Here is a 20,969-nt window from a genome sequence, read left to right as displayed (position 1 = left end):
TGAAAAGCCTGGATACAGTGGACGTGGAGAGGATGTTTCCATTAGATGGAGAGTCTGGAATTTTTTGCCACAGTGATTGGTTGAGGAAATTGGATTGGAGCAGACTCGATGGATCGAATCACCTAATTCTGTCCCTGCATCTTATATCTTACCATGACTGAACGATGACTCCTTCCTATCCCATATCAGGTTTTGTGACGTGTCAGGGACAATTACAGATTTGTTCACCGAGATCGTTATATTTGTCTTCACTGTTTAGATTTCAGTGAGCAGAGATATTTTGTTCTCCTTTGTATTAATATGCTTCATTATCTCTCATGTTAAAGTTAGACCTGCGGTGAGAGATTTATTGGAAGAAAAACCCACAACTGGAAGCAAACCACGACTGAAGACGAGGGAACAGCAGCAAGTGAACCAGCCCGAGGACTGAGAGCACCGACTGGAGAGAAACCTTCTGACTCAGAGATTCCAGTGATTCAGTCAGGAGCAAGTTTGGTGAGTCTCATTTACTCAAACACTGGTCCTTCAGACATTACATATTGTACAAAATAAAGTAGGAAATAGTTGAGGTGAGAATGAATGTATCAGTTAAGTCTGTCAGACCCAGTTGCAATCACTCCAGGTCTGGTAATGTACTGTCAGTGTCCCAGCTCTTTAAAGTCTCTCACATTCCCTCAGTGTTTGCTCATTTGAAGAGCTTGCATCTTCTGAAGTAGCTTTTGGTTGGTTCTGAGTGTAAAGAGGGAAAGAGGGGTGTTTATATTTACTATCTTGCAAAAAGAAGTAATTGTTTGCAATTACTTGCTGCAAACTCACTACCCATACCCTGTACATTCTCCACAAGATTATTGACATTCATGACAAGTAGCAATGGGTGTCTCCCTGGGGAGCTCCAGGAGACACGGGCCTTGACTCCAATAAACAGCCTCCCATCATCACCATCTGCTTCCTACCATCGAGCTGTTCCCAGACTCTGGGCTCTGTGACAAACACAGTGGTAGCAGCAAGATTAGACAATGATTAATATAAAGAGAGATTTGTTGCTTCCTGAAAGCTGTCTGATTCAATGGACCATATCCTCCTTTGCTCACAACGTAATCTGCCCTAGGACCCATCCTCCCGGGTCACACTGTGTCTGATAACCCACATCCCCAACCTCCCTCCACCCCGCCAGTAACCCCACAAATTTCCCACCATTTACCCCACACCCGAACACATAAACAGATCCACATCACCAACATCCACTCTCACAGCTTGGGGAACCAGAACTAACTGATCCTACATTCCCGGCCCAGACTGTCCAGCTGCCTGGCTCGGTCCCGGCCCTTTCCCACTGCAACCGCCCTTCGATTTACACAAACCCGAGATCAGCTCCTTCCTCATCGCCGCCCAACCAGGAGAGCTGCTGGCAACAGCTGGGTTCGGCACTTAGCTGTAATATGCAGGGATTCCCCACAGCACCACCAGTGGCTGGAGGTCGGAGGGACAACGTAAAGGATTTGGCTGTTCTGTTCTTTCACTGTGACATCGCCGAACTCTGCATTAACTCCATCCAGCCAAATCTGAACGAACTTCAACGACCAACAAGTATAATTCCTCGCAGCGATCAGCTATCTGAATGTTTCACTCACTGTTAGAGGAAGGGGTACCTACACTCTCGGGGTGTTTAGCTTGCCATCAGTTCCATCAACCAGATCATTGGCATATAACATGAAAGGAATCATTCCCAACGTAGAACCCTGTGGAACTCCACTAGAAACCGGTAGCCAGCCAGAAAAGGCTGTTTGTATTCCCACTCGTTTCCTCCTGCCAATCCTCCTTTTTCCTGAAATAACATAGGCTCAGAGCTTGTTAAGGAGCCTCATTTGTGGCATCTTGTCAAAGGTCTGAAAATCCAAGTACACAAGATCAACCAATTCTCCTTTGTCTACCCTGCTTATTATTTCTGAAAGCATTCCAACAAATTTATTAGGCAAGATTTTCCCTTGAGTTTCCCTTGCTGACTCCAGCCTATTTTGCGCCTCCAAGTGTCCCGAACTCACATCCTTAACAATTGACTCCAACATCTTTCAAACCACTGTCAGACTAACTGGCCTATAGTTTCCCGTGGTTGTGCAGTTTAATCTTTCTTCGGTTCAGACAAGGGAGTGAGATCCAGATCTGTCACGTTCTCTCATTGTGCGTGGGCATATTTTTTAATTGACTCCGTTCCACTGTTACATATTGCTGAAGTGCAGTCAATGTTTCGAGGTGTATAACCCGATTAATGCAAGAGGGAAGCCTTTTCTGTTTTTCCGGGCTTCTCAAACATTTGTACACTTCAGTGAAATCTCCCTCCAGAAGTTCCAGAGGAGAAGCTCAGTCTGTCTAATATTTCCACACAGTTAAAGTGGGGAATCGTTTATTATTGTTATGTACCGAGGTTCAATGAAAATCTTTTCTTGCATACCATTCTCTCAGATCAACACATTACAACAGTAGATGATGGTAAAACATTAACAGAGTGTAACAAAGCATTATGGTCACAGAGAAAATCCACTGCAGGTGGACATATGGTGCAAGGTCACATCGAGTTACATTGTGAAGTCAAGAGTCCATCTTATAATGCTGAGGAATATTCAGTTTGCTTATAACAGCAGAATGGAAAATGTCCCTAGGCCTGGTGGTACGTTTTTTGTTTTTGTGTTTTCATTTATCAGAGACCCGATGGGTGGTTGAGAATTGAGAATGTCTGGTCTGGAGTTCTGGGAATCTTTAATTATGTTGCCTGATTTACTGAGGCAGCAGGAAGTATAGAGCGAGTCCATGGAGGGGAGGCTTGTTTCCATGACGTGCTCAGCGAAGTCCACAGTTCTCTGCTATTTCTTGAAGTCAACAGAAGAGAGTAGCCACACAAAGGTGTGATGTATCCGGATGAGATACTTTTTATGGTGTAGACTTAAATTCGCCGGACCAATAACCACACCACAAGCAATTCTTTACTTTATCCTTATGACCAGTTTATTTGTTCAAACTCAGCCTGTGAGAAGCTCAGAGCCAAGCATCAGAGAGACAGAATTCCTCTCCCTCTGGCGGCTCATGACAATTTATAGAACTAGGAAACAAAGAGCACTTTAGTTCAACTGGTATTCCCAACAAGTTTGTCGGAGCAAAACTTAATTTCTTATGTAACACTTACCCAACAGGCTGGTATATGTCTAGAGGAAAAGGAGATCCAGCCACACACCAACCCACCTCCCGTACACGCAGGTGCTGTGAGAATCAAGTTTATGCTGCGTGTACACACACAATATCAAGCTCACACCAGATACCGTTACGGAATACACTTTAAAGCATAGGTGTCAAACTCAAGGCCCGCGGGCCATATCCAGCCCGGCATACAGTTATATCCGGCCCGCGAGATCATTTTAGATAGATCTATTATTTTAATTATTAATGGCCCGGCGATATGAAGCCTATGATTGTAAGTTAATACCAATCATAAAAAAAATGCTTGCTCAGCAGTTTTCTTCATAAGAAACGGAATTTGTGAAGTGAAACACTTTGTAGTTATAGCAGAGACTGAGACACATGAGAGCAGGCTGAAAAAACGGAGGCAACGAAAGCTGCGTTCGCACGCGTCCGACTGATCCGGCCCGCATGAAGCTGCATTTTGCTCAATCCGGCCCGTGACCTAAAATGAGTTTGACACCCCTGCTTTAAAGAGTTTACTAAAACTAAAAGAGTACTCTGCAATACAGTATATATGAAGGAAAAGAAAATAAAGTAAAAGGCGCCTTACTTATCAAAGTTCAGTCAGTTTAGTGCACATCGCTGGAGCTGAACCATCGTACCATTCGACCACTCGTCACTTTCCTCCGACCTCCACATCCTCGCACCTGGGACCACCCGGGTGGACGTCCGAGCAGCGCAGCGCACGTCCACCTTCCTCAGCGTCTCCTTCCCGCCTCCCCTGAAAAGACCGCAAAACCCCCCAAGCTCCCAGCCCCACAAGACAAAATAACATTCCCCATTGGTTAACAACTGAATACAATCCCCATATCAGCAAGTCCAAAGCTAAACAACTGCGAGAGAAAACACTTATCAGACATAAAAGCATTCCTACTCTAGCAAACCGAAGAAGCCATTTTGATTAACATACACAGTACATTGTACACTTAGATAAGAGAGTCCAGTAAATCAGGGTTTTAATTACAAATGAATGTTCTGTCCAATCCTTAACAGTTATTCTCCTGCGTTAGACAAAGGAGGGAACTCAGTTCAATTTGTGTCTCATGAGAACTGAACTCCACATAACGTTCCCAAGAGACATCTGTGAGTCGTTAATCTAAACAAGCTGTAAGCAGGTACCTTAGTGAAGGGCAAATTTGCACATTATCCAGAACAGAGCAAAATAAGTTCGCACTTAATTTTAACCCGTTATTTACTAGAGTCCAAGAATCATTTCTTACATCCCCCAATACCCTTAAAACTTAATCATTCCTCCTTTTTATTATTGCACGATAACCTTTCAGAACAGATTGTCGCTTCTACAACATGACAGAAAACATGGCCAGACGCAGACAATAATCAAAATAATCAAAATTAGTACAATCAGACTTCCAAAATGCTAAAACAACCCCCAGAATTCCCCGAATATATTGAAGGGCCAGGGCCACCCCCTGCCTTACTGGTCCCAAAATTGTGCAGCTTACTGCCAACATCTTGAATTTTCCGAATCTCTTGGGTTCTGTGTTTAGACAAGTCAGTAATATTGGACGATTCGTCAGGGATATAAGTACAGCATTCCTTACCTATGATAGCACAGGTCCCTCCTTTTTCTGCTAATATAAAGACTTGGGCCATCCGATTCTGTCGCACTGTTTGGCGAATTGCAATCATCTCAGTTACCTGTGCTTGAGTGTCAGTCAGTGCTTCAGCTGTATTATTGGCCAGTTCTTCTAGAGCGGCTGCTAAATTAATTATTTCCCTGGAATTTCTGGCTACCCCATAGGAGGGAGAGGTAATCATCCAAAATCTCTCAGATTCGGTTATACCCCTTCGTTGCTTGTTCCAATGGGGTTGATCCTGAGGCTGAGCCAGGATCCTCAAGTGTGGCACAAGGTCGGCCAAGTAGCAACAACCACTCCGACCCTCGTCCCCCCTCGAGAACCCGTCTGGTAGGGTGTGGTTCCATGCCGCTGCCCTGTTCTTTCTCCCAGCAGCCAGGGATAGGCCCCGTTTCTACAAACCCAATAAGCTCCATTTAGTGGTCCAGGGGTATCATAAGTTTGACTCTTGGTACAGTTACTACTTGATAGGGTGCACTCTCATTATTGTCACACCAACAAGTAGCACTAGCCACTGCTGGAGATGTAACTCTTATCCCCGGCCATAGCTTGGAGGGGTCTTGTGGAGGAGATCTACGTCTCCAACCCTCAAAGCAACACCATCCCCAGTCTCGCCTTCCAGACCTGGATATGGTGCAATTGACAATGTTACCATTACGGCCATCAGAAAACACCAAAACTGAATTTACTTCGCTAGTACTCAGGGGCACCAGTGACATGGGGATCGTAGTCTGACCCTGTTGGGGAATTTCGTCACTTACCCAACATGCTCCCCGCTCCACGTGCTTGGCATAGGTGTGGTAGAGGGACAGGAAAGTGTTTAACTGGAGGCCTCCTGAGACAGGGGCAGGTTCCCTTAGGGTAATTAAAATCAGCATTAACCAGTACATTTTCCAGTCCTTATCAGTTCTGCCAGTAACGTGTTTACAGTCCGTTCGATGTATCCGCCGGAGCTGCCCTTCCACCATCACTGCAGGAGGTGTTGTCAGTAGCACTTCGTACAGTCCTCTCCACCTTGTTTCCAACTTCTGACCATCCCAGTTCTTGAGCAGGACAAAATCTCCAGTCTTGATGGTGGAGTGGTCACCTTTAGTTTGGATTTCGTCCTCTCGATAGGCCTGCCGTACCTGTGAATGCAAGCTTTGGAGAGATTTAGTTAATTTGCATAAGTATTTTCCCATCTCCTCCCCCAAGGTATGCATATCCAATGTTGCAGGTAAGCTCTCAGGGAGGAGCGGCAAATAAGGTCGGGGTCCCCATGGGTTCTCATGGGCTTCCCGTAGATAATTTCTGCCGGTGATTTCTTACTTGATGGCATGATTCTCATATGGAATAGGACTAAGGGTAAAACCTTCAACCAGATCATTTCAGTTTCTTGTGTAAGTTTTGCCAACTTACCTTTCAACTGGCTCCTTCCACTATGTCGCTGCATTCAGATGACAGGTGCAGTGGAACTGCTGTTTTATAGCAAGGAGTTTACAGATTTCCTCATTTATTTTGGCCCATTGTCCTAGCTGATCATTTCTGGAAGTCTATAGCAAGGAGTTATTTCTTTTAGCAATATGATCACAACAATTATAGTTGTAGGAACAGCTTCAATCCATCTGCTAAATCCATCTACTATCACTGAGCAATACCTATAACAGTGGACTCCAGGTAATTCTATAAAATCAAGTTGCAAACAAGAAAAAGGTCCACCAGGCAAGGGGGTAGTTCCGGAACCACAAGGCATCCCCTTTCCAGCATTTGTTTTTTTTTACAGTTTAAGCATGCTTTGGCTCGCTTTTCAGCTACTTTCTGGAAATCAAGTTTGTAATAATGTATTAACCATCCCCTCCTTGCCCAAGTGTGTACAATTATGTACATAATCTATCAAAATAGGTAAGAACACGGAGGGAACACAGACCTTTCACGCAGGGGTCACCCATAAATTGGTCTGAGGTTCGAGGTGGCAACCCATTCGGGACAATAGTTTGCGCTTTCCTTCAGGGGCGTCCCCCTGTTAGTTACGTATTTCCCACAAGTCCGGCATACCCGTCCTTAGATTTTGTCTAATAGGAGCTTGCTGGGTTCCCGAGGGGAACTAAACATGTGGTATTCAAGGCTGTTTGTTTGGCAGCTGCATCAGCCCTAACATTACCCTGGAACATCTCATCACACTCCCCAGTATGAGCAGCACATTTAATAATAGTCAAAACTCGAGGTAGCTGTAGAGCGGTGAATAAGTTGTTCACAAAGGTAGCATTACTAATGGGGTGGCCAGAGGAAGTCAGGAATCCCCAAAGCCCCGTAGTCAGTTCATAACGGGAGTCCGTGTAAAAGTCCGCACATTAGTCTGTTGCTAGGATACAGGCAGGAGTCAGAGCAAACAGCTCAGCCTTCTGGGCGGAGACAGCCGATTCAAAAGAGGCCTGCTCAATTACAATGGCATGCAAAAGTTTGGGCACCCCGGTTAAAGTTTCTGTTACTGTGAATAGTTAAATGAGTAAAAGTTGAACTGATTTCCAAAAGGCATAAGTTAAGATGACCCACTTTTAAAATATTTTAAACAAGAAAACTTTTTTATTTCCATCTTTTACAGTTTCAAAATAACAAAAAAGGCAAAGGGCCTGAAGCAAACGATTGGGCACCCTGCATGATCAGTACTTAGTAACACCCCCTTTGGCAAGTATCACAGCTTGTAAATGCATTTTGTAGCCAGCTAAGAGACTTTCAGTTCTTGTTTGGGGGATTTTCGCCCATTCTTCCTTGCGAAAGGCTTCTAGTTCTGTGAGATTCTTGAGCCGTCTTGCATGCCCTGCTCTTCTGAGGTCTATCCACAGATTCTCGATGATGTTTAGGTCGGGGGACTGTGAGGGCCTTGGCAAAACCTTCAGCTTGCACCTCATGAGGTGGTGCATTGTGGATTTTTAGTTATGTTTAGGATCATTATCTTGTTGTAGAAGCCATCCTCTTTTCATCTTCGGCTGTTTTTTTTACAGACAGTGTGATGTTTGCTTCCAGAATTTGTTGGTATTTAATTGAATTCGTTCTTCCCTCTACCAGTAAGTGTCCCCGTGCCACTGGTTGCAACACAAGCCAGAAGCATGATCGATCCATCCCCGTGCTTAACAGTTGGAGAGGGGTTCTTCTCATGAAATTCTGCACCCTTTTTCCCCCAAACAATCCTTTGCTCATTGCAGTCAAAAGGCTCTATTTTAACTTCATTGGTCCACAGGACTTGTTTCCAAAATGCATCAGACTTGTTCAGATGTTCCTTTGAACCTTCTGAATAGAACTCTGGGCAAACCACAACCACTACTCTTGGCTTTAACCCAGGGCAAACTGAAACAATGATATGGGGAAGCACCAGTCCTGTCTGTTGCCAAAGGAAATCCGGAACTTCAGGCAGTAATGTGCTGCCCTCTTTTCCTTTAACCTCCCCAATCACTGTAACTGGGAACTCCTGTCCCTCGAGGGGTGCAAATACTGGCTTTCCTCAGTTGAGCACCCCGGAGGGTCATAGCACAGAGTCACATGAGTGTCGGCCACTGGCAGAAGGGGTTCAAACGCAGTGGAGTCCAGATTAAGTGCCCAGCACCGTGGGGGGGGGAAGGGGGGGTCGGTAACTGGGGAAGATGTCGGTTGTTCGCTAGTTCCAGGGTGATACCCTTGTCCGCGCAGAGAATCTCGACTTCCAACGGACAGAGCAAGTCACTCTCTGCTAGATTACACCCCCGACTGGTGGTGACTGTAAATTAAACCTCACACTGGGTCCCCTGGAATTCCACCTGCAGTGGCTGGGTACGTGAATACGTATGTGCCCTGCCTTTGAACCCAAACAGAATGATTGTCTGATAGCTGTTTTCCATCTTCTGATACTATTTCCTGATCGACAGTGGTTGTGGTTGCAATCAATCATAAACGGAACAGGAATTCCAGCAACTTGCAATATTACATTGGCCTCTTCCTGAGGGGTGGTACTCATGGTAGGAAATATCTTTGCTTGTCTACCCTAGCAGGGATGACAGTGGAACAACAATGGCAGGTATTTCTGGGAATAATACAGAAGGTGCAGGATCAGTTCAAAGAGGAGGAAAGATTCTAACTGGAGTAAGGGGCGACCGTGGCTGTCAAGGGAAATCAAAGATGGTATAAAAATAAAGGAGAAAAAGTATAACATAGCAAAGATGAGCAAGAAGCCAGAGGATTGGGAAACTTCTAAAGAGCAACAGAAGATAACTAAAAAGGCAATACGGGGAGAAAAGATGAGGCATGAAGGTAATATAAAGGACGATAGTAAAAGCTTCTTTAGGTATGTGAAGAGGAAAAAGTTCAGACCAAAGTTGGGCGCTTGAAGACAGAAATGGGTGAATTTATTGCAGGGAACAAGGAAATGGCAGACGAGTTGAACAGGTACTTTATATGTGTCTTCACTAGGGAAGACACGGACGATCTCCTGATATAATAGTGGCCAGAGGTCCTAGGGTAACGGAGGAACTGAAGGAAATTTATATTGGGCAGGAAATGGAGTTGGGTAGACTGATGGCACTGAAGGCTGATAAATCTCCAGGGCTGATGGTCTGCATCCCAGGGTACTTAAGGAGGTGGCTCTGTTATTAGTGATCATTTTCCAATGTTCGATAGATTCAGGATCAGTTCCTGAGAATTGGAGGGTCGCTAATGTTATCCCACTTTTTAAGAAAGAAGGGAGAGAGAAAACAGAGAATTATAGACCAATTAGCCTGACATTAGTGGTGGGGAAGAAGAGTCAATTATAAAAGATGAAATAGCGGCCCATTTGGATAGCAGTAACAGGATCGGTCCGAGTCAGCATGGATTTACAAAGTGGAAATCATGCTTGACTAATCTGGGATTTTTTGAGGATTTAACTATGAAAATGGACAAGGGAGAGCCAGTGGATGTAGTGTACCTGGACTTTCAGAAAGCCTTTGATGAAGTCCCACATAGGAGATTAGTGGGCAAAATTAGAGCACATGATATTGGAAGTAGGGTACTAACATGCATAGAAAATTGGTTGGCAGACAGGAAACGAAGAGTAGGGATTAACGGGTCCTTTTCAGAATGGCAGGCAGTGACCAGTGGGATACCGCAAGGCTCGGTGCTGGGGCCACAGCTATTTACAATATACATTAATGATTTAGATGAAGGAATTAAAAGTAACATTACCTAATTTGCAGATGACACAAAGCTGGGTGGCAGTGTGAGGAGGATGTTATGAGAATGCACGTTGACTTGGATAGGTTGGGTAAGTGGGCAGATGCAGTTTAATGTGGATAAATGTGAGGTTATCCACATTGGTGGCAAGAACAGGAAGGCAGATTACTATCTGAATGATGTCAAGTTGGGAAAAGGTGAAATACAACAAGATCTGGGTGTTCTTGTTCATCAGTTACTGTAAGTAAGCATGCAGGTACAGCAGGCAGTGAAGAAAGCTAATGGCATGCTGGCCTTTATAACAAGGGGAATTGAGTATAGGAGCAAAGAGGTCCTTCTGCAGTTGTACAGGGTCCTGGTGAGACCACATCTGGAGTATTGCCTTCAGTTTTGGTCTCCAAATTTGAGGAAGGACATTCATGCTATCAAGGGAGTGCAGCGTAGGTTCACGAGGTTGATTCCCGGGATGGCGGGACTGTCATATGCTGAAAGATTGGAGCGACTGGGCTTGTATACACGAGAATTTAGAAGGATGAGAGGGGATCTGATTGAAACATTTAAGATTATTAAGGGATTGGATACGCTGGAGGCAGGAAACATATTTGCGATGTTGGGGGAGTCCAGAACCAGAGGCCACAGTTTAAGAATAAGGGGTAGGCCATTTAGAACCGAGTTGAGGAAAACTTTTTCACACAGAAAGTTGTGGATCTATGGAATGCTCTGCCTGAGAAGGCAGTGTAGACCAATTCTCTGGATGCTTTCAAGAAGGAGTTAGATCGAGCTCTTAAAGATAGCGGATTCAAGGGATATGGGGAGAAGGCAGGAACGGGGTATCATTGTGGATGATCAGCCATGATGACAGTGAATGGCTGTGCTTGCTCAAAGGGCCAAACGGCCTACTCCTGCACCTATTGTCTATTGGTTGCACCCAACAGTCTGAGGGATTCAGAGGAACAAATTTGTAGAGAGATTGCAGACTATGCCAAGAAACAAATGTTGATATAGTAAATGATTTTAACTTTCCAAATATTGACTGGGTCTCCCATACTGTAAAAGGACTAGCTGGTGTAGAGTTTCACAAATGTGTCCTTAATCAGAACGTAGGATTCCCGATGTAGAAGTGTGCAATAAGCTGTTAGGAAATGATCCAGGGTTAGTGACAGAAATTATTGTATGGGAACACTTTGTAACTAGCGATCATAATGCCATGAGATTCCAAGTAAATATAGAAAAAGAGAGGTCTGGACCATGGATTGATATTCTAAATTGGAGAAAGGTCAATTTTGATGGTATCAGAAAGGATCTGACAAGTGTGGTTTGCGACAGGCTGTTTTCTGGCCAAGGAGTACTTGGTAAGCGGGAGGCCTTCAGAAGTGAAATTTTGAGGTTGTGGAGTTTGTATGTGCCTGTCAAAATAAAAGTTGAAAGGTAACTGGTGCAGGGAACCTTGGTTCTCAAGAGATATTGAGGCCCCGGATATTTTGTTCTTCTAAATACCTCAGACTGTTAGGTTCGATCAAGACTCATCAGTAACTACAAATCATAATTCAATGTCCTGAGCATATCTGATTTTTTTATTTAGTTGTCTTCTGTTGGTTTCTAAAAACTTTCCTGTAGTTTTTGTTCTATTATTTGCCCTCTCTTTGGCTTCTCATTCCAGCCATGGTTGTGTCCTCCTGCCTTTCCAGTGCTACATTGGGATGTATCTACTATGCACCTCCCAAATTGCTCCCAGAATCTCCAGTCATTGCTGCTCCATCGTCATTCCTACCAGTTTCCCCTTCCAATGAAGTTTGGCCAGCTTCTCTGTCATAGGGATTTGATGAAGTTCCGTGAAACAGGTCATTCCGCCCATCTAGACTGCTGAAAATATTAAACTCTCTGATGCAACGATCTGCACTGGGATCATGGCCCTCCGTACCCCTACCATCCAGGTACCCATCCAAACTTCTCAAATGGTGAAAGTGATCTGGCATGAACCACTTTTGCCGGCATCCCATTCCACACTCTCACGACCATTTCAGTAAAGAGCCTTTTCACATGTTCCCCTTGAATTTTCATCTTCCCCACTTACCCATGACCTCTGATTGTCATCCCACCCAACAGTGGAAAAAGCTGCTTGCATTTACCCCATCTATACCCTCATAATTGTGTATATTTGGAGCAAATTCTCAAAGCAATGTATAATTTCCTTGTTTATGTTTAGAGCTTTTTGAGGTGTATAAGATGATGAGGGTATTGATCGTGTGGATAGCCAGTGGTGTCTTTCCCAGGGTTGAAATGGCTAACACGAGGGTGCAATGGAAATGTGTACCAAGGGGATGTCAGGGGTAAATTTTTCACACCGAGAGCAGTGGATGCATGCAATGCGCTACCAGTGGCGGTGGTATAGACGGAATCAATAGGGTCTTTTAAGAGGCTCTTGCATAGGTACATGGAGCTCAGAAAAATAGAGGGCTGTGCGTTAGGGAAATTCTCGGCAGTTTCTAGAGTAGGTTACATGGTCAGCACAACTTTGTAGGCTGAAGGGCCTGGAATATGTTGTAGACTTCAATGTTCTATGTTAAGCAGCGAAACAACATTTGCTGTACTCCAATCCTCCGGTACCTCCCCCTGTCACTAATGATGATTTAGTTATCTCTGCTAGGGCCGAGACAATTTCTGCACTTGCTTCCCCTGGCGTCCGAGGGAGCACCTTATCATGCGCTGAAGATTTATCCACTCACATCTGCCTTGGGAGAGCAAACATCTCCCCTTCCTTAATCTGAGAAGGGTGCACGATGTTAATGCCACTTTTCTCACACTTTCATCGACTCTGTGTCCAACTCCTGAGTACATAGATATGGAAAAAGCATTTAGGATCTTCCCCATCTGTTTTGTTTCCCAGCCCGGTCTTCCAGAGGACCAACTTTGTGCCTTGCAATCCTTTTGCTGTTAATCTGTCTCTAGAATCCCTGAGGATCTTTTCTGCGAGGGCAACCTCATGCCTTCTTTTAGCCATCCTGATTTATTTCTTATGTGTTCTCTTGCATTTCTTATACTCCATAAGAACCTGCCTGCCTATCCCTGTTATGAAACTCCATTTTGTGCTTCACCAGGGTCTCAATATCTCTTGAAATCCAAGGTTCCCTACAGTTTCTATCTTTGCCTTTTAGTCTGACAAGCACATACCCTATTTGTACTTCCAGAATTTCGCTTTGAAGGCCTCCCACTCACCAAGCAAACCTTTGCCATAAAGCAGCCTGTCCCAATCCACAGTTGCCACATCCTAGTGTCATAATTCCAGGTGTTGATTGATGCCCTGAACACATCCGCCTTTCCTGTGATGCTCCTTGTATTGACATATACGGACAGGGCTCAGCATATTCACTGCACCATGCTCAACTTTTTACTTCCTGACTTTGTCTGAGAACAGAACAACATCTGTCTCTACAACCCCTCCACTATCTGTTCTGTCATTCTGTCCCATTCCCCCTGCAACTTTAGTTTAACCACCCCGACCCTCACCTCCCACGATGCAGCTCTATTATCCATTTGGCTTTCATCTCTCAGATCAATGAAAAGTAGGTGCATACCAGGTACAGGCAGATAGGAACAAATGGGGTACTTATGAAGTAAAAGAAATTCAAGTGAATACTTATGAAAGAAATGAAAGAAGGCATGAGGTTGTTCCAGCAGACAAGGTGAAGGAGAATCCTCAGGGATTCTGCAGATATGTTAAAAGCAAAAAGATTGCAAGGAACAAAATTAATCCTCTGGAAGATCAGAATGGTAATCCATATGAGGTAACAAAACAGGTGTGGGAGGTTTTTTTTGCATCCGTATTTACACAGGAGATGGACATAGCATCTGTAGAAGTGAGGCAAAGCAACATCACCTTCATGGAACCTGTACAGATTACAGAGGTGGAGGTGTTTGCTGTCTTAAGGCAAATTGCCATTGATCAATCCCCAGGGCCTGACAGGTTGTTCCCTGGGACCGTGTGGAAGACAAGTGCAGAAGTTGTCGGGGCCCAAGCACAGATATTTAAATCATCCTTAATGACTGGTGAGGAACTGGAGGATTGGATGACAGCCAATGTTGTTCCGCTGTTCAAGAAAGCCTCTAAAAATAAACTAAGAAATTTTACGATATGTAAGTATTTGGATAGATGTGGACAGATTAAGGATAGACAACATGGCTTTGTGCATGGTAGGTCATGTCTAACCAATCTTATGGAGTCTCTCGAAAAAGTTATCAGGAAAGTGAATGAAGGCAAGGCCGTGGATTTTTGTCTACATGGACTTCAGCAAGACACTTGACAAAGTCTCATATTGGAAGTGGGTCAAGAAGGTTCCATCACTCAGCATTCAAGATGAGATAGTAAATTGGATGAGACACTGTCTTTGGGAGAAGCCAGAGTGTAGTAGCAGATGGTTCTCTCTCTGACTGGAAGCCTGTGACTAGTCGTGTGCCACAGGGATCAGTACTGGATCTGTTGTTGTTTGTCATCTATATCAGTAATCTGGATGTTAACATGGTCAGCTGGATCAACAAATTTGTGGATGGAATCAAGATTGGGGATTCAGCGGACTGCGAGGAAGACTATCATGGCTTGCTGATTTGGACCAGCTGGAAAAATGCGTTGAGAAATGGAAAATGGAAGTTAATGCAGACAAGTGTGAGGTGTTACACTTTGGTAGGACCTACCAGTGTAGGTCTTACACAGTGAATGGTAGGTCATGGAGGAGTGTTGTAGAAGAAAGGGATCTGGGAATACAGGTCTGTATTTCACTCAAAGTGGTGTCACAGTTCGATAGGGATGGAATGAAAGTTTTTGGCATATTCGCCTTCATAAACCAAAGTACTGAGTACAGGTGATGGGTGTTATGTTGACGTTGTACAAAGCATTAGTGAGGCCTAATTTGGAGTATTGTGTGCAGTTTTGGTCACCAACCTACATGAACGTTGTAAATGAGGTTGAAAGAGTTCAGAGGAAATTCACAAGGATGTTGTCAGGTGTGCAGGACTTGGGGTACAAGGAGAGACTGAACAGGTCTGGGCTTTATTCCTCCCAATATAGAAGATTGAGGGGAGATTTGATGGAGGTGTTCCAAAATTATGAGGGTGAGATGGAGTAAATGCAAGCTGGCTTTTATCACTGAGATGGGGTGGGTCTGCAACCAGAGGCCATGGGTTAAGGGTGAAAGGTGAAACGCCAAGGGGAACATGAGGGGAAACTGTGTGCTGGGGCAGCAGGCTGAGGGTAGCAGACACCAACAGAATCAACAAACTCATTTGTAAGGCCAGTGATGCTGTGGGGTGTGGAACTGGACTCTCTGATGGTGGTATCTCAAAAGAGGATGCTGGCCAAGTTACATGCCATCTTGGACAATGTCTCCCATCCACTCCATAATGTACTGGTTAGGCACAGGAGTACATTCAGCCAGAGACTCATTCCACCGAGATGCAACACTGAGCGTCACAGGAAGTCATTCCTGCCTGTGGCCATCAAACTTTACAACTCCTCCCTCGGAGTGTCAGAAACACTGAGCCAATAGGCTGGTCCTGGACTAATTTCCACTTGGCAGAATTTACTTATTATTTAATTATTTATGCAAAATATAAATTTTTATATGCTATATTTCTACCTATTCTTGGTTGGTGCGACTGTAATGAAACCCAATTTCCCTCGGGATCAATAAAGTATGTCTGTCTGTTCACACAGACGGTCATCCGGGTGTGGAATGAGCAGACAGCCCAAGTGGTGCATGCGAGCTCAATTTCAACATGTAAGAGGTTTGTATAGGTACCTGGATGGTAGGTGTACGGGAGTGGACAGTTTAAATAGTTCAACACAAACTAGATGGTCCAAAGGGCCTGTTTCAGTGTTGTACTTTTCCATGACTGTGACAGGAATAATACTAACATTCACTCGATTTCCGTTTAATGGCTGTGCAGACCAAACATACATCTGAGTAGGAGACATTTAAGGAAAGTTTCTCTGGTGATACGATTTCCACGCCTCTCTCGTCGTGGGGAACTGTGTACGAGGCATTGCCTTCTGCCGGGTGAGTTTCCAAAGAGATCACCAGCTCGTAACCCAGCATGGATGGAAAGCGTGCAGGAGAGCCGGCTGGGTTCGAACTCAGGACCTTTCGTCCCGAAGTCAGGCACTGACGCCACTATGCCACCATCCATGTCAGGAGATATTTACATTGCATTGAAACTGTGGCGCTTTAAATTAACAGTACATAAAAGAAAATCCCCAGCTGCATGTCAACAAAGGGTATTTGCATGAGAGTGTTTCAGTTACTGTGGGGCCAGGCACCCATGCAGCTCAGCTGGAGCAGGGAATAATAGCAATGGGGACTGAGCCAAGTCACAGATGGGAGACGGCAGAAATGCCCCATTCTCATAGAGACAGGAAGAGCATCAGAGAATTTGATGGTCAATCCAGATACCAGCACAGTGCCCAGTTAGAAGATGATTTTTCTCTCCAACTTGGGTTGAACTTCACTGTAACTGTGTGATGCCAGATCACACCTTGGCAACTAAAGTGATCTCATCTGACATGTTGTCTTTCACCCATTGATGGATTTTGTAAATCTTTTTACAGGTTAAAAATGACAAGGAATTTGACTACGTGAATCTCAACCACAACACACCAGTTTTGCTGTCTCTGTCCAGATATTTAAGAATTGGAGCAAGGGATTCAATCAATCATCCTTCCTGCTCAGACTGTGGGGAGGTATTCACTCTGTCATCTGACCGACTAGCACGCCCGTAATTTTACACAGGGAAAGGCCGTTCACCTGCTCAGACAATGGGAATGGATTCAGTTGGTCATCTCAACTGAAGATACATCAGCAAGTTCATACTGGACAAGGCCATTCACCTGTTCTGTGTGAGAGAAGGGATTGAGTCGATCTTCCCACCTGTGGAACACCAGTCAGTTCACATTGGGCAGAGGCTGGTCATCTGCTGAATTTGTGGGGAAGGATTCACTCTGTCAGCTGACCTAATGGCTCACCAGCGAGTTCAAACTGGGGAGAGGCCATTCACCTGCTCGGACTGTGGGAAGGGATTCACTTGCTCATCTCAACTGAAGGTACATCAGCGAGTTCACACTGGAGAGAGGCCATTCACCTGCTCGGACTGTGGGAAGGGATTCACTCAATCATCCAATCTACAGATTCACCAGCGAGTTCACACTGGGGAGAAGCCGTTCAACTGCCTAGACTGTGGGAAGGGATTCATTCAGGCAGCCAGCCTACTGAAACACCAGCGAGTTCACACTGGGGAGAGGCCGTTCACCTGCTCAGACTGTGGGAAGGGATTCACTCAGTCATCCCACCTACAGAGTCACCAACGTGTTCACACAGGGGAGAAGCCATTCACCTGTTCAGACTGTGGAAAGGGATTCTCTCAGTTATCCAATCTACAGAGTCACCAACAAGTTCACACTGGGGAGAAGCCATTCACCTGCTCAAAATGTGGGAAAGAATTCACTCAGTCATCTGATCTGCTGGCTCACCAGCGAGTTCACACTGGGGAGAGGCCGTTCACCTGCTCAGACTGTGGGAAGGGATTCACTTGCTCATCTCAACTGAAGGTACATCAGCGAGTTCACACTGGGGAGAGGCCATTCACCTGCCCAGAATGTGGGAAGGGATTCACTCAATCATCCAACCTACAGATTCACCAGCGACTTCACACTGGGGAGAAGCCTTTCACCTGCCCAGACTGTGGGAAGGGATTCATTCAGGCAGCTAGCCTACTGAAACATCAGCGAGTTCACACTGGGGAGAAGCCGTTCACCTGCTCAGACTGTGGGAAGGGATTCACTCAGTCATCCCACCTACATAGTCACCAACGAGTTCACACTGGGTAGATGCCGTTCACCTGCTCAGACATTGGGAAGAGATTCACTCAGCCATCTCCATCAAATGTGCATCATTGAGTTCACACTGGGGAGAGGCCGTTCACCTGCTGTGAATGTGGGAAGCGATTCACTCAGTAATCTAACCTTGTGACACACTACCGGGTTCACACTGGGCAGAAAGCTTCAATAAGCTTCATGCTGGATATTTGTCCATCACCGTTGCTGAATGAGATTTTTAGAGTGACTGTCGGTGCTGAACTCTGCAATTATTGCTGCTGCTCACCACACCCAGTTCTGCACCCTGGTCACTGGGCATGGGAGGAGTTTCTTCTGCTGCACATTCACCTTTAATGGGACTGGAGTTTAATATTCTGGATCTCTAGACAAATAAATCAGTTCTGTTTTGAACTCTGTCTCTGGTACTTAAGTGAATTTCTAACACAGCTAGTGTACAGTAGAGAGTCAACTCAGGCCAGCTGTATCCTGCCAGTGATTCTTTTCCATGACAGTCCTTTTAAATCCTCCCCTGTTGTTCATGTCTCCCTCTCCCTGTGGTGATGGGTTCCAAACAGTCACCACTCTGTGGGTGAAGAATATTTTGCAGACTGAAGAAGTCGAGCTGACTGCAGTTCTGTCTGAGATGTTCCTTGCCCCTCAAATCTCTGGGCTGAGGAAGAATGACAATGGGAGTTAACCTAAAAAAACAAACACGGGGAAATCTGCAGATGCTGGTAATTCAATAAACACACACAAAATACTCGTGGAATGCAGCAGGCTAGGCAGTATCTATCAGAAAAAGTACTGTCGACGTTTCGGGCTGAAACCCTCTGGCGGGACTAACTGAAAGGAAAGATAGTAAGAGATTTGAAAGCATGAGGGGGAGGGGAAAATGTGAAATGATAGGAGAAGACTGGAGGGGGTGGGATGAAGCTAAGAGCTGGAAGTGTGATTGGCAAAAGGGATACAGAGCTGGAAAAGGGAAAGGATCATGGGACGGGAGGCCTAGGGAGAAAGAAAGGGGGAGGGGAGCACCAGAGGGAGATGGAGAACAGGCAGAGTGATGGGCAGACAGAGACAAAAAAGGGGGAGGGGGAGAAAACTAAATATATCAGGGATGGGGTAAGAAAGGGAATTAACGGAAGTTAGAGAAGTCCTTCCAGGTAAGGCGACACTTCACCTGTGAGTCAGCTGGTGTGGTATACTGCGTCCGGTGCTCCCAGTTAAGACCTTTATATATTGGTGAGACCCAACGCAGACTGCGATACCGTTTCGCTGAACACCTACGCTCTGTCCGCCAGAGAAAGAAGGATTTCCCAGTGGCCACACATTTTAATTCCCCGTCCCATTCCCATTTTGATATGTCTGTCCATGGCCTCCTCTACTGTCTAGATGAAGCCACACTCAGGTTGGAGGAACAACACCTTATATACCGGCTGGGTAGTCTCCAACCTGATGGCACGAACATTGACTTCCATAGAAGAAAAAGTGAATTACAGAGAGAAGGGTTGTCCAAAATTGTTTAGAAAAGAACAATGGCAGGGATGACGACAGAATGGCTGAAATTTCTGGAAGCAATTCGGAAAGCACAGGATAAGCCATATGTACCAAAGAGGAAGAAGTATTCCAAAAACAAGATGATACAAGTGTAGCTAATGAGAAGGCAAAGCCAACATAAAAGACAAAGAGAGGGCATATAACAGATCAAACAATGGTGGGAAGTTAGGGGATTAGGAAGCTTTTAGAAAGCAACAAAAGGGTACTAAGAAAGTAATTGAGAAGGGAAATATGGAATGCGAAGTTAAGCGAGCCAGTAATAAAGAGGATACCAAATGTTTCTTCCGATACATAAAGTGTGAAGGAGAAGTGAGAGTGGATATCGGACCACTGGAAAATGAGGCCGGAGGGGTAGTAATAGGGGACAAGGAGCTCGCGGATGAACTGAATAAGTATTCTGCATCAGACTTCACTGTAGAAGACATTAGCAGCGGAAGTCCAGATGTCAGTGGTCAGAAGTGTGTAAAGGTATATTACTCGGGGAAGGTTCCTGTGAAACAGAAAGGTCTGAAGGTAAATACGGCACCTGGACCAGATGGTGTACACCCTAGAGTTCTGAAAGGATGGCTGAAGAGATTGTGGAGGGGGTCAGTAATGATGTTTGAAGAATCAATGGATTCTGTTGTGGTTCTGGAAGTCTGGAAATTTGGAAATATCACTCCACTCTTCAAGAAGGGCAAGAGGTGGAAGAACAAATTTTAGGCCAGTTTGTCTGACCACACTAATTGGGAAGATATTGTAGTTGGTTGTTGATGATCTGTTTTCAGGGTATTTCGAGGCACGTGATAAAATCGGCAACTCTCAGAATGTTGTCTTCGAGGGAAAATCTTGTCTGACAAGTATGTTGAAATTCTTTCAATTCATTGAAGTAACAAGTAAGATAGGCAAAGGAGAATGGGTTGATGATGTGCTTTCAGAGGTGGATTTTCAGAAGGTCCTTGACAAGGTGCCTCCCATGGGTCTGCTTAACAGGCTATGGCGTGATATTACAGGAACGATTCTTGTGTGGATCATGCAGCGGCTGATTGGCACGAGGCAAAGAATAGTAACAAGGGGGACCTTTTCTGGTTGGCTGCCAGTGACTTGTGGTGTTCCACAGGGATCTGTGTTAGGACCGATTCTTTTTGTGTTTTATAGTAATGAGTTAGATGGCAGAATCGATAGCTCTTTTGCAACGTTTGCTGAAGATACCGAGGTAGGTCGAGGGACAGGTAATTTTGGGGAAGTAGAGAGCCTAAAAAAGGACTTTGACAGATTAGAGGAATGGGCAAAGAATTGTTAGATGGAACACAGTGTAGAGAACTGCATAGTCATGCACTTTGGGAAAAGAAATAAAAGTGGCAGCTGAAATGCAGTGTAGGGACTGCGGGTCTGCAGTCAGGTTCTCCGGTTACCTCAGCATAATGTTGCACGAACATTATTAGCAAAATACTCCGATACAATATGGGTTTCAATTTGATACAGACAAAAGTGCCATGTCGGAACTACAAGTAAAGTACATTTTCACGGTGGTAGAGAAACACTCAAACACCCCACACCATCTCTGAAAACTTTTCCGAGCCCTA

The 20,969-nt window shown here is 45.0% G+C and overlaps 1 protein-coding gene across 4 annotated transcripts; it reads left to right on the top strand.

Annotated features, from left to right (window-relative positions):
- Nucleotides 1-330: 330 nt before the first annotated feature.
- On the top strand, nucleotides 331-18,263 carry LOC140722227 (uncharacterized). Of its 4 annotated transcripts, XM_073037016.1 has the most exons (3): nucleotides 331-495; nucleotides 7,411-7,493; nucleotides 16,585-18,263. In XM_073037016.1, the coding sequence occupies exon 3, from the start codon at nucleotides 16,990-16,992 to the stop codon at nucleotides 17,857-17,859; it is 870 nt and encodes a 289-aa protein (XP_072893117.1). In that variant the 5' UTR covers nucleotides 331-495; nucleotides 7,411-7,493; nucleotides 16,585-16,989; the 3' UTR covers nucleotides 17,860-18,263. The 4 variants fall into 4 exon arrangements, with proteins under 4 accessions (XP_072893117.1, XP_072893115.1, XP_072893116.1 ...); XM_073037014.1 differs by lacking the exon at nucleotides 7,411-7,493; XM_073037015.1 differs by lacking the exons at nucleotides 331-495; nucleotides 7,411-7,493 and adding an exon at nucleotides 15,661-16,036.
- Nucleotides 18,264-20,969: the final 2,706 nt, after the last annotated feature.

This window comes from Hemitrygon akajei, unplaced genomic scaffold (genome assembly GCF_048418815.1).
Source record: "Hemitrygon akajei unplaced genomic scaffold, sHemAka1.3 Scf000073, whole genome shotgun sequence".
Lineage (NCBI taxonomy): Eukaryota > Metazoa > Chordata > Chondrichthyes > Myliobatiformes > Dasyatidae > Hemitrygon > Hemitrygon akajei.
This window is presented reverse-complemented; position numbering and strand designations above follow the sequence as displayed.